The sequence below is a fragment of the Onychomys torridus genome, chromosome 1 (genome assembly GCF_903995425.1).
Source record: "Onychomys torridus chromosome 1, mOncTor1.1, whole genome shotgun sequence".
NCBI lineage: Eukaryota > Metazoa > Chordata > Mammalia > Rodentia > Cricetidae > Onychomys > Onychomys torridus.
The window spans coordinates 55,991,841-56,005,585 of NC_050443.1; the positions used below are offsets into that span (position 1 = coordinate 55,991,841).

Here is a 13,745-nt window from a genome sequence, read left to right on the forward strand (position 1 = left end):
CCTTAGTATATAAAAATTGAACTTAGTGTCAATTTATGGGTGGTGTTCTGTTTTTCCTTTAAGTAATGACCACAGACTCATTAGAATGGAGTAATTCAGTAAAGATATTCTAGTGTAAGAATAGGATTTACTCTTACCACGAATGCAAGACTGAAGACTTCAGGTAGTTACTGTGAATACTCCTTGTCATGTCTCAGTGAGAGCTGAGGTAGAATAAGTAAACATCACAGAGTGTGTTGAGAATATAGTCTTGTCAGATGTTTGCCTTTTTAAAAATATGTGTGGGAGCTAGAGAGATGGCTCAGCCCTTAGGACCATTGACTGATCTTCCAGAGGACCTAGGTTTGATTCCTAACACCCATATGGCAGCTCACAACCATCTTTAGCTCTAGTCCCAGGGGATCTGATGCCCTGTTCTGTCTCCCAAGGGCACCAGGCATACATATGGTACACAGACATACATTTAGGCAAGATACTCGTATACATAAAATGAAAATAGTTTTAGAAAGAGAGATGAGGATATGTGTATGAACAAGTCACATTTTTTTTTCTCATTTTGTTTTAATATTGTATCAAAAGATAGATACATTTTTTTTAAGAGCACACACTCACACACACACACACACAAAACTGCTGTGGACAGGACTATTTTATTTCTTTAATAAATGTCCTTTTCAGACAAGGTACCAAGTGGAAAAGTACCTGTTATTCTGACTGGGAGTCGTTCCATACTGGGAACAGCTGTCTTGTAAAGAATAAGCTTTAACTCAGAACTTTTATTTCCTGCAATGTCCCTTCTTAGTGTTTTAACCCAGGCTATCCTGAAATTCCTGATCTTTTTGCTTTACCTTATGGGCTGTACAGCATTATGTTCCATCAATAATTTTATTGTAAAATAATAACCTCTTGCCCATTAGAATTTACCCGATGGGGTAGTTGTATTTTGCCTCTTGAACCAGTGAAGGGACTCCTGGATTCTGACGTCAAGATCTTGTTCTCATAGGTTTTTAAAAGGCAACTGAGATAACACAGTAGGATAATAACTTGGATTTGTGCCTTGATTTGCTGCTCACTGCTCAGTGATCTGGGACTCAAGTTTTCTCACCTCCCAATGTCTTTTCTTTCCATTCATCTCACACTTCATTTAAAAAGCATACTAGGGAATTGAACTTTTCAGAGTGAAGGTAAGCTGAAGCCCACGGTATATAAAGGCGCCTTTCACGGGTGGTAGTGTGCTTTGGGTTAAAATGTTGTATAGGCTTTAAAAAGACTCCAAGTTCAGGGCTATTTTCCATTCCGGTGCTGAAAGGACTTATTAGTTCTTGTGAGTTTTAACCTCTTTAAGAGTTTTCTCTTAAAAATCACATGTCTTCACCTTTTTATTACATTTTATTATTCAATTACTGTGTGTGTGTATGGGTGTGTGTGCCGTGGCATACTTGTGGAAGTTAAAGAACAACTTAGAGGAGGTACTTCTCCTTCAGGTAGTCTTATTAAAACACTGCACCAAAGTCTGGGGACTCAGTGTCACATACCTTTAATCTCAGTACTCAGGAGACACAACATTCTCTGAGTTTATGGTGACAGCCAGGGCTTTATAGTGAGAGCCTGTTTAAAGATTTTCTTTAATGTCACCAAATGTCTTGCTTAAGGTGTACTGTGAAAGGGGGCGGGGGTCATTCTGCATGCCTTTACCTATTTCCTGTTCCTTGTCTAATGAAAAGGCAAAATAGCCTTTTGGTCTTTTGTATAATACGAAATGGGGTTAATCTTTCCTTCACTCATCATCTTGTGCACTTGATGCCTCTCAATAAGTAGAGAATGTCAAGCTACTAAGACAAGATTTGTATAATTCCTCCTAGATACTAGAGTTTAGCCAGGAAAGGAGCATTGTCACCTTATTAAACACCTTATTATCAGGATGATTTTATGTGACTTGGCTTCAGAACACTCAACCAATTCGCAGTAAAGTAAGAAGCAGTAGCATTCTTCTGTTATGTTCTTGTGACAGGCTTTTGGTGGAATTAAAACTATTAAGAAGTTTTCAAAAGTAAACAACAGTTGTACTTGGCTTTGGAAGAGTAAATTCTCTGCCTTATTATAGCTGTACTGGGTGACTTGTTTCAGTTTCATATAGCAGAAATCCTAGAGACTAATAGTTTTCTTCACTTCAGTTGATGGTGGGTTAAAAGAACTAAACTAAGAATTGTTTTTTCTCTGTTAAAAAGAAAAGTTAATGTATCTTCTATATAGTCTAGTCCCTTTAATAAAATGACAGTTATATCTAAAACATTCCCCTATTGAAAGCCAGAGGACTTATAATCTAACTGCAGTCATGGATTTAAGAAAAAAAAAAAGAACAGCTTGAAGTCTTATTAATCTTGCCTATGTCCAGACAACTCTGAGGCTTTGGCGTGGTCTATCAGAACAGGATATCTTCTTGGTTCTGTTGGTTTTAACCCTATGTGCTCTCTCGATTACAGCCCGAGGAAGAGCAGTTGCTTTGTGACACCACCGGATCCAGTTCCTCCACAGATGACACAGCTTCCCTGGACCGACATTCTTCTCATGGCAGTGATGTGTCCCTTCCTCAGACGTCAAAGTTGAGTAGGTCCAGAAATCATCAACGCTCTGATGGCTTTCTCAGCCATGGAGTGGGACCTGAGCGTCGAGAGAGTGAGAGTGAGCCTGTTGGCCCTGGTGAAATGGAAGAGGAGGAAATGGACAGCATCACTGAAGTGCCTGCAAATTGCTCCTTTCTGAGGAACTCCATGCGTTCTCTTTCCCCTTTCCGGAGACATAGCTGGGGTCCTGGGAAGAATGCAGCCAGTGATGCAGAAATGAACCAGCGGAGGTAAGATGAGCCTATCATTTCATAACTCAGTGTGTGTTCTCTCTTGAGAAGTATCTGATGTAGCATTGTTACTGGTTTTAAAAAAATGTAATAAGGAGACACTGGTAGAAAAAAGATAACCCAGGCTTTGAGCCCAGGCAGATGTGTATTCTGACTGTTCCCTGGGCAGCCACTTGAGCAGTGTAAGCTTTCTTTTCAATATAACTGTGATAACATAAACCTTACTGTTATAGAGTGAATATTTAGTAAATGATAAGGCATATTCTTACCAGGTTAATCAATCAACCAGTGAAGTTCATGAATGTGGAAGAGAGAATTCTGTTTATTAAGTAATATGAAATCTTACAGTCTCAACACATCTAAGTGGTCTGCTGTTTCCTGAGGATTACAGCCATATGTTTCTAATACAGACATTTGATAATGTCTAAATTATCAATGTGTAATTCTCAAGAGGACACAGGACTCATGATGTACATTGAAATGGTTGGTATTTTCCTGTATGTCATACAGTTTGGGAATATTTACAAAGTATTACCCAGCTTTTGTCCTTCAGTTTGGCAGCAGCCTGTACGAAGTTGGCTTGGCTTCTGACCACTGACTTTAATCTTCAGACCAAATGCTGCAGCATCTAACAGGTCACAGGTGTGCTTGCCCCAGGGCCACTCTACTCACCTAAAAAGATGCTCTCAGCCTGGAAAAGGGGGTACTGTTTGCCTTTGACTGATTTTTGACATAGGGTCTTGCTCTATAGCTCTAGCTGATGTGGAACTCATTGTTTAGTGCAGGCTAACCGTTAACTCCAGACCGTTTGTTCTCCCCAGCTTAGTCTTTGAATTTCTGAGAATGCAGACATGAGCCACCACACTCAGCTACTGACAGTTGCTTTCAAACAGCTGTTAGAAATAACACAGTTATTTGGGGTTTTTTCCCCTAATTGTATTGTGGCTGTAAGTACATGTAATCTTAATCACAGTTGTCAGATTTGTTTTGTTTTGTTTTGAGACAGTCTCATGTAGCCAAGGCCAGCCTGAGCGTCACTATGAAAGCCAGGCTTGTCCTCCTGATCTGCTTCTACCACACAAGTGTTAAGATAACAGGCATGCACCACCATATACTCAGATCTTCATTTATTCTTTTAATTTGTTTTAATGTGTGTTCATGGTGCCCACGGAGGCCAGAAGAGGGCATCGTATCCTGTAGAAGTGGAGTTACAGACAGTTGTAAGCCACAGTATAGGTGCTGGGAATCAAAACCAGGTCCTCTGGAAGAATGCGTAGTACTGTTAACTACTGAGCCATTTTTCCAGACCTGCATTTATTCTTTTAATCAGCCAAAACACATTGGGCATTCTTTTTATGTCTGGCAGTATCCTGGGTTCTGAAGAAACAGAGGTAAACAAGGTATTAATCCCTGCCCTCCCTGAGGTCAGAACCAAAGTCTATACTGGTTTGCCAGTTTTTTTTCAAACTCTTCATAACAAGTTGTCTTACATTGGTTTTTAATCTTCACCATGGTTCAGGTGTTACTTTTTCATAGTTGTGGATTAGAGGACTGTTACAGACACTTTACATCATCTACAGTAGAATCTAGGTTTCTAATCACAGCCAAGTCTTTGAACAATCCTGTATTCTTCCATTGTATTAGGGTAGTAGTCTAAAATAAGAAGCAGTGCCTTAACTTGCTGTATTGTGTTTATATCCTTTTGAAATCTCAGGTTATATAAAAACTAATTTCCAAATGCTTTTCTTCCCAGTATACATGCTGTATTCGTTTAAAACATTGAAACAGGCATCAAGAATGATCTTGCAGGCAGGAATTTACTCCCTGAAGCCTGAGTAACTTCTTGATAGGATGTCCTTGTCTTAAATGATAAAGAACTAGTCAGGGAATGGGATTTACCTTATAAATACCCATGTTTCTATATAACTCACTATAGATCTATTTGTAATGACTGATTTCAGAGCTATGTGTATTTGTGTCAGGTAGGTCAGGTGAAGAAATTGAAGCCAGATTTAATGACTTGTCCAAAATTACATAGAGATCTTAGACTTGTTACCTATTTGTATTTTTAGCCTGTATATCATGCCCGTTTAAACTTAGTGTAAAGGATTGTCTTAGTACTATCTTAATACTTTGAGATGTAATGGAATAGTGGTTAGGTTTTATCATCCTAATAGTTTGGCTGATTCATATATTATTACTTGTATATTTTGTTACCTGAATTTTAAAGTTTGAAGGGAAAACCTTTTAATGTTTTCAATGGCGCTTTTCTCTGACCCATTTACTTTTTTTTTTTAAGATTTATTTATTTATTTATTATGTATACAGTGTTCCATCTGCATGTATGCCTGCAGGCCAGAAGAGGGCACCAGATCTCATTATAGATGGTTGTGAACCACCATGTGGTTGCTGGGAATTGAACTCAGAACCTTTGGAAGAGCAGCCAGTGCTCTTAACCACTGAGCCATCTCTCCAGCCCCCTACCCAATTTACTTTTATAACATACACTAATCTTCATAATTTGTCATCCAATTAACTCCTTGGAGTAGAGAGGGAACAGAAGCTACCTTTTTGTCAGGTGTTTGGGGTTCTGATATTTTTGTCATTTCATTCTCTTGGTCTCTTCCCTCCTGTACTGTTGGTCTTTGGGGAATATGTTTCTTCAAGGTGTGATCTCTGTGTTTTGTGTGTTTATGTATCATTGTGGTTCACCTCCATTATTGACCTCTTCCATCATTCATTTTCAGTTCAATGCAAGTTCTTGGGGATGTTGTCAGGAGACCTCCCATTCATAGGAGAAGGTACAGAGTTCATTAAATTGAACTAACCATGTCATCTCTGAGTGTGTACTAACAAGCATCTCGTTCTGGTTACGTTGGCCAATGTTTTAAAACATTTATTTCTGATTTGGGCAAATAAAATATAGGTGCTTCTTAGTTGCTCTGTCCACCTGATAGAAAATAGTTTCTTTAGTCTAGTCTTTTTCTAGTTCTAAATTTATAATACGCACACCCACTTACTGGCTCACATGGCTTTGTCTCGTTTTGTTTGTTTGTTCTTTGTTTTGCTTTCATGTTGTATCTAACTAGTGGACCTTGGGAGATTCTTCCTTCTGTATCCAGAAAAGAAAGAGAATAGCCAGAAATATATTTGTAGTCACTCACACATAGGTTCTAAAATGTTTCCAGTACATTCTTGAATAATATGAAGAAAGATTTTTATTAGTTGGCAACCTGGTAGTTTCCATTCCATTATTGACAGAGTATTTTCAGAAAGCAATCTGGCATAAGCTTATACCTTTTTTGAATTACTTAATTATTATTTATCAAGTAAAAAGTGAAGCTAATATTTATAAGCTAAGAACTAATTTCTAATTATACATACTCAGTTACTTCATGTTTTAAAGGCTTATTGTGTAGAGCTATTACTGACTTTTCCTCTATTGTTTAAAAAATCATTAAGAAATCATGAAAGTCGATTCTTTTATTGTATTTCTCATATAAAGAGACATTTGCAAAGATACTTTTATCTATTTGCAGAATATTTGTGAGAAAAGCAAAATTAATAATCTTCCTACTTTTTTCCTATGATTTTTCAAATGTATCTTCCTTTACTTCCATATTTTAAGGAAGTTTTGATCTTAAATTCTAACATTTTCATGAATCTAAATGGTCATGATATCAGTTAGGCTCTTCAGGCAAACAGGTTATGAAAAAATACCTTTTTCAGTAAACAGTATGTAAAACTTCTAGCAATGTATTTGTTGCTGTCTCTGGGAAAGCTCTTCATTATGAACAACCTGAAGCGTGCACTAGATTACATGGTAAGGGACGATAGGTTGCTGCCTGCAGCCCAAGCTGTACACCAGATTTATAACTTGACTTTACAGTTTCACCTAAATGAAAACTATTTTTGTAGAAAGAACATGATTCATAATTTTAAAAATTTATAAAATTGACATATTCCAACAAGTATTAAAGAAGAAAGTTGTTCTCAAAAACAGAACAAAATAAAAAACCATACCTCCTAAACTTCAAAGCCAGAGAACCTTATGATTTGGGAGGCTCTCAGAAATGCACTTTAATGCAGAGGAGTCGGGGAAGGCTTAGACCAATTGCAGCTTGCCAGATCCAGTAGTGCTTGGATGGGTCTTTGCTTGTCCTGTCTTGTACCTTAAATGTATTCCACAGCATTATCATAGTCTCAGAGCAAAGGAGATATTGAAAACTCTACAAAAAGATTGTTCTTATTTTTAAGAATGATTTGGCAATGTATATTGAGTTAATGATTTTCTATTTTTTAATAAGAAATCACAATTGAGCTGGTGGCACGGGCCTTTAATCCCAGCACTCAGGAGGCAGAAGCAGACAGATCTCTGAGTTCAAGGACAGCCTGGTCTACAGAGCAAGTTCCAGGACAGCCAGGACTTTACAGAGAAACCTTATCTCAAAAAAAAAAAAAAAGAAAGAAAGAAAGAAAAGAAATGAAATCAGATACTTAGGTAATTCAATTAGAAGTTTAAAAATTAAATTAATAACTTCAAAGAATGGACTTCTGAGCCTTATAAATATTTATAAATTATGTTTTACTTCTGTTTATACAAGTAAGTTGGAGTCCGTCTAATCCTTCTTCCCAGATGAGAGATGCCTCAAACTATGTATTTTTCTTTTCCCTTTTGTGAGCCGTACACTGTTATTTAATCAGATTTGAAATTTTTTATACCATTTAGAACAGCTGTAGAGGAAACTATCATAGCATCCTTCCCACCATTTTCCTCGTCTCAAGGCTTGTCCATCAAGCAGAGGTGTTGGAGATCTTGGAGATTGAGACCACTGAATGGTTTTGCTGTCCACAGCAGTGCTTTAACTGCTGTCCAGGAACTGTTATTTAAGACAAAAACATAGCACTTAGAATTTTGAGGCTTCCCAAATCAGTATTTTTTAGGTGATGGTACTTGTTAGTCAAAAATTCTCACCTAGGCCCACACTTTGGGGATGTGTCTCAAGTAACTAAACAAGCAAACAAAGATCCTGACCTTTTGATGTAGTTCTAGTCACAAAGTGCCTATTATATAATTTGTTTTAACCTTTCCACCCTAGCTTTTCCTCCCCTGCTATATTGCTTAGGATAAACAAGGAAGCAACTGCTCAAATGGATGTTTTTTTAAATCTTGGGGAAAATGAATACAAAATTAAAAATAAAGGCATTTCCATATTAATACCATAAAACTCTAAGAAAAATAAGCCTGCGTATCAGTTTAAAACTGTAAGGGAAGTATGGCCTTTATTGTAGTTGCCTCATTTTAAGCAGAAAGGCCTAATGAATAGCTTCTAAAGAAGAAGTGTGAGTTGACTATTGTTTAAGATGTTACCTGGCTTATCTGGATCCTTAACGGGAACATATGGAAAAAAAGCACTGCTTTCTCAGTAAGACCTCTGAGCTGTTTGTAGTGTTTTCTTTCCAGTCAGGCCCAGGAGTGACTGTCCTGAGTTGAGGGATGTGGGAGCAACGATGAATACAGAGAGACACTTGGCCACAACAGTGGGTTTTGGAACACCTCTCTGGGAATGTCTGCAAAGGAAGCCATGAGTGGGCTGCAGTTTTTGCCAAGGGAGTAGTCATCCCATAAAGAGCACACATGACCTTTCCTAAAACAGTGTCTGAATGGACATCAACTGAACAATATTAAATTCTTGTGGTTCTTTTTCTAAATCCTTTCCTAAATTCTAAGTCTTGCATTTCTATTTTTTTTATAAATGATTACATAAGCCTATCTCTATATTCTTTCTTTTTAAACTGAATAACCCAAACCTGTTTCCTCTTTTCTCCCTCCATTTCTTGTTTCTGCCTTTGATGTCATCTCCAGTATGAGCTGGTGTCCCTCTGGTGTGCAGTACTCGGCTGCTCTGAATGCTGACTTTAATTTCAGAAGGTATAGTATTACATGTCCAGCCACCAAACCAGGAACCGTAAAGTAAGATTTCTGGCCTTGGGCTAAAGCTGGCTTCTCTGTGGCTGGAATGCATATGGGCAGCCTGTGATATCTGTGAGCATAGTATACCGCTGCCTTTGCTATGAACGCTACTAACCCAATTGCAGGAGTATGGCCTAGGAACAGTACCCAATGCTGCATCGTTTGTCTCAAGTAGCAATAGATGGCTGTGTTTTCTGCATGAACCCTGTGTCTACGCTGGAAGCCCTTCCCTTTGTTTTGGTCTTTCCAAGTTCCCAGATTCTTAAGAAAAGACAGCTAATAGGCCCTGGTTTTTATTATACTTTCAAGTCCTACATTCAAGTTCTGAATTTAGATGCCTCATCATTTCATATTTGTCTTTGAGTTAAGCAGCCAGATTTAATTATTAAAATATTTTCAGGATTAAGTTTTGTAGTAAGCAGAGATGAGGTTTTCTCAGGCTTTTCAGATAATTCACAATGGAAAACTAAATTTCTTTACTTGTCTAAACTTTCTTCTTATGCCTGGTGTTAAAAATGGGTTCTACAGAGACACTTGGTTGCAGTTCATTATGACTTCTATTGTCATATTGAAATAAGAACAACAAATTTGTTAATAGTTTACCCACTAGAGAAAATAGAGACATATGGCTTCAGTTCATAAGTAATTTATGAAGAAAAGCCCTTTGGGGCTGGAATATATTAACTTAATTGTAGCAATGAGCTATACAGTTTTCCCAGAACAGAAATAACTATATAGCTTCAGTATACATCCAGATGCAGTTCCAGCTGATTAACTGAGAACACAGTGTTAGCTGCAACTGTATTCTTCTTTCAAAGAAGTTCCCTCTGTAGTTACAGCAGATGTGTGCATTCTAGTTAGTGGCTCCAAAGAGGATAGTCAGCAGGCCTTCCTCTTTAGTCTCTTACTTTCAGAAAGTAACCACAAAATCTGTACCTCAGACCTATCTCCCTTTTAAAATTCCACACCCTGTTTGCTCTTTTCAGCATTTATGCTCCTGTGTTTTATGTGCCTATCCGCAGCTGATGATTCTCACTAAGCCATCATCAGGAACTATCTGGCCACGTGTGCGCAGGTGATATTGCTCATTAGTGAAACCAGGGCTTTCTGGGTAGAAGTGTACCCAGAAAGTTGTCAACCAAAATATAATTGAGTGTAAAGTTTCATAATGGTCCATGTCATAAGCACACAGCCATGTCACTCACTTTTCCTTCTCAAAGCTCCTTATGATTGTGCTTTGTGACATTTGACATTAGATGAGTTAGAGTCTGGAAAGATTAATTTGATCACATCAATGAAAGCCCATACATATATACAATGTGAGATAAATTTGTCTATCTATATGATATGTGAAAAACAGCTGAGAAAATGATGATATCTGGTTCACCATTCAGATAAGTTGAATAAGGTAGGGAAGTAAACGTGTCTGGTGTTCTTTCTTAGCATCCAAGACCACTGTGGGGGAAGGTGAGTGATGCTCATTTGCTTTGTGTCCTTTAGACATTTTGAGTAGGATTAGAGGGATTTTGTTTCCTCCTGTTCTGAGACCTACAAACAATGAATGAACTCATGTGCTCTGTGTTCAGTTTCAGTCTGGAAGGCTTGACAGGAGAAGCTGGTGGTGGAAATAAGCCATCCTCGTCTCTAGAAATGAGCTCTGCAAACTCCAGCGAGCTCAGAAACCCTTTCAGTGGTGAGGAACAGAGGGATTCTCTGATGTCACTTTCAGAAGAGCATCTGGAGCCAGACCAGAGACACCATCATAGGATGTTTGATCAGCAGGTAAGGCTAAAATAGGTATATATTGCTAATGGGGGAGATAGTGGAGCATTACCTCCAAATATGATCTCATTATTTATGCTTTTTATTAGTATTAGTATAAAGCTAGAGCTGTGATTACTTACCTATTAAATGATATCTTCAAGTCTAGCAATAACATGCTTTTATCACTAAACCTGAATATGTAAGAATACATTAATCAGGCTGGAGAGATGGTTCAGTGGTTAAGAACACTTAGGGAACTGGCATTTGGTTCCTGGCTCTCACATATAGTGGCTTACAGCAATCCGTAACTTCATTTCCAAGGGTCTAGTGCCTTCTAAGCTCCAGAGGCACCAGACATGAGTATGGTGTACAAACATCTATTCAGAAAAAAACAAAAAACAAAAAACAAAAAAAAAACACTCTATACAAAAAATAAATATTAAAAAATCTTCAAGAATACACTAATATACACAGATTAAAATATTCCATCACAACAAATAATGCTTTAGGATTGGGAAAGTATTCAGGACATGCAACTTCCTTTGTCTGTCTATATTGTTCTCTTACCAGGTCATTGTAAATTGAGTTTTAAAGTGTATTGTATGTCATTATTACATTTGCCAATTTGAAAGTGCATGCATGCCCCAAGTTTATTTCCTAGAGAAAACATGTTCTTTGTCTCGACTGTGCTGTTCAGGAAATGCCTATTGATCCCTTCCTTAACTGTGAGAGCCTGAAGCCCCTATACTTCTTTCTATGACTTAGAAGTAGACAGATTTTTTTTTTTTTTTTTTGCCAGAGCTGAGGATCGAACCCAGGGCCTTGTGCTTGCTAGGCAAGCGCTCTACCACTGAACTAAATCCCCAACCCCGAAATAGACAGATTTTAATGAGAATATTTTAATTTTTTTAAAACTGTGTGACCTTTTCTGAGACAAATTATTTCCAGAAATTTGACAGGTGACCCTATCTTTTAGTAAATGATACTTATTACCACTGCTATCTTTCTGATTGAATCTTTCTAGATAAACATCAGCATTTTTGTGCTGTGCTGTGCTGTGTTGTACTGTGCTAGGCATGGTCTTCCTAGAACTCTCATCTGACCTTCAGTTCCTCTTGTGCACAACCTCAGTGTGGGTGTTGTGCTGCATGTATCTCTCTGATCTAGACAAGTTGCCTGCAGCCAACTTCCTCTTGAAATTCTACGCTGTTCGCTGAGGTCATTTTTCAGGCCTCACAGTTGTATTTGCAACATAGCAACTGTTTGCCTCAGCTTCCATGGTTACACATGGAACAAGCTCTAAATAATCAGAAGTCTTTGGCCCGACTGAGTGAGTGCATGCTAGGAGTTCAGTGTCTCTCTTTCCAGGCATTTGAATCAGGAAGAGGCAGATTTCATCTTGTAAGAAAGAGGGTTAGAAAAAGAGGCCCTTATCACCAGAAGTAATATTCCTTCAGGGGTCTTAAAGGAGCCTCTGTTTTTGCTTGGGCCACACAGCACTTAAAACGCTATGGCTTTAAATTGCCTTTCTGCCGAGGAAGTTAAGTACTAAAATATAGTCACCCTGTGTTCATGTGGAATCAAAGAAGAAGTGAAAGAGGTTCAGCTCCTTCCCAAATGCATTGCATTGCTGCTTTGCTAATGCTCTTGAAATGCTTTCTACCCACATCCCAGTTTCCACCGCCTCATAATCAGAGTGACAACATATCCTGCTTGTGTGTCTGTGAAGATGTCTTGATTTTTTTCAGAGGAGCAGTACTCTGTATAGTCTATTACTTCCGGTGAAGTTACTGGATTGTGTGCCCAGCAGCTACCTACTGCTCACTTACTCAATTTGAAACATTTTTAGATGCTCTGAGGGATGTCAAACCACTATGAATGATGAATACTTTTCAGTTTCGGGTGAAAAAAGGCAGGCTTAGAAAAGCTGAGTAACTGTTCAGTGGCAGAAGCAGACTGGATTCCAAGTCTCCCCTCACCAGGTTGGGTCAGTGTAAACTCTATACATGTCTAAATAGATGAACATGTACTTAGAACCCATTCTTCATTTTTTTTTTTTTTTTTTTTATTTCGTAGACATCTCACAGGTCCAAACAACAGGGATTTAATTACTGTACATCAGCCATTTCTTCTCCATTGACAAAATCCATCTCATTAATGACAATTAGTCATCCTGGATTGGACAGTGAGTATACTACTTTTCTTTTAATAAATATATCTTAACTACTTTTCCTATCATTTTTCTTACTTTGGGATCTTATTAACTTCCAAATTTTGTCTGCTTCTTCTTTTGACTTCATACTCAACAGAAATGCTAATATAGAGATCAGCTTTCAGCTCTTCCTCTTGCTAAGAAAAAAATCTCTTTAATACATGCATTGCATTCATTATATTGTGGGGTATAACACCATTTTTTAAAAGGGCTTTGAAATAATTTCATACTTGGAAAATGGATACAAATGACTCTCACTGGAAAGATACGTGGCAAGAAAAATCTGTGGCAAAAAAAAAAAGGTAAAGAAGCTGGACAGTGGTAGCCTAGTACCTTGGGAAGCAGAGGCAGACAGATCTCTGTGGGGCCAGCCTATTCTACAAAGTCAGTTCCAGAACATTCAGGGCTACTACACAGAGAAATCCTGTCCCGAAAAACAAAAACAAAACAAACAAAAATTAGTGTAAAGAATTTGTGTATCCTTCCCTCCTGTCCCCAGATGTTACTATAATATAACTTTATCACTCCCCTTCAGAGATCAGGGTTGTTGTTTTTTTTAACCTCTAAATAATTTAATGTTTTTTAAAAGCAAAGATACTCTTTCTTATATTAACATAATTATCTGAATTAGGAAGTTAATCCTAATCAGATTGACCTAATATAGACACAGTTCCATTTTTCTTACCTTTTCCTGGGTCCAGGATCCTATCCAAGAACAGATGTTGAAATGAGTATTTATGTCACAGTAGGCTCCTTAAATCTGGAAATATTTCTCAAGTGATCTTGTCTCTGCTAAACTTGACAAAAGACAATACTGTCTGAGCACTCAGAAATGTCAAGCTCAGGATATAAAACTGAAGGACATTTTTACTTAAGTACAAGAGGATTAAGTGTGAAAATAACTATAAAACTGTGTGCAGGTGCAGGTCAGTTGGCTGTGA

General features: G+C 37.8%; 1 protein-coding gene across 2 annotated transcripts in view; it reads left to right on the plus strand.

Moving 5' to 3' along the window:
- Positions 1-13,745, plus strand: part of Akap13 (A-kinase anchoring protein 13) — a 298,302-nt gene that overhangs the window by 212,186 nt on the left and 72,371 nt on the right. The window contains exons 11-15 of one of the 2 annotated variants that reach the window (XM_036185301.1): positions 2,484-2,854; positions 5,602-5,655; positions 8,721-8,786; positions 10,415-10,610; positions 12,669-12,777. In XM_036185301.1, coding sequence (XP_036041194.1) covers positions 2,484-2,854; positions 5,602-5,655; positions 8,721-8,786; positions 10,415-10,610; positions 12,669-12,777 — 796 coding nt within the window. The remainder of the gene's footprint in view (positions 1-2,483; positions 2,855-5,601; positions 5,656-8,720; positions 8,787-10,414; positions 10,611-12,668; positions 12,778-13,745) is intronic. The other variant, XM_036185311.1, reaches the window with a different exon arrangement.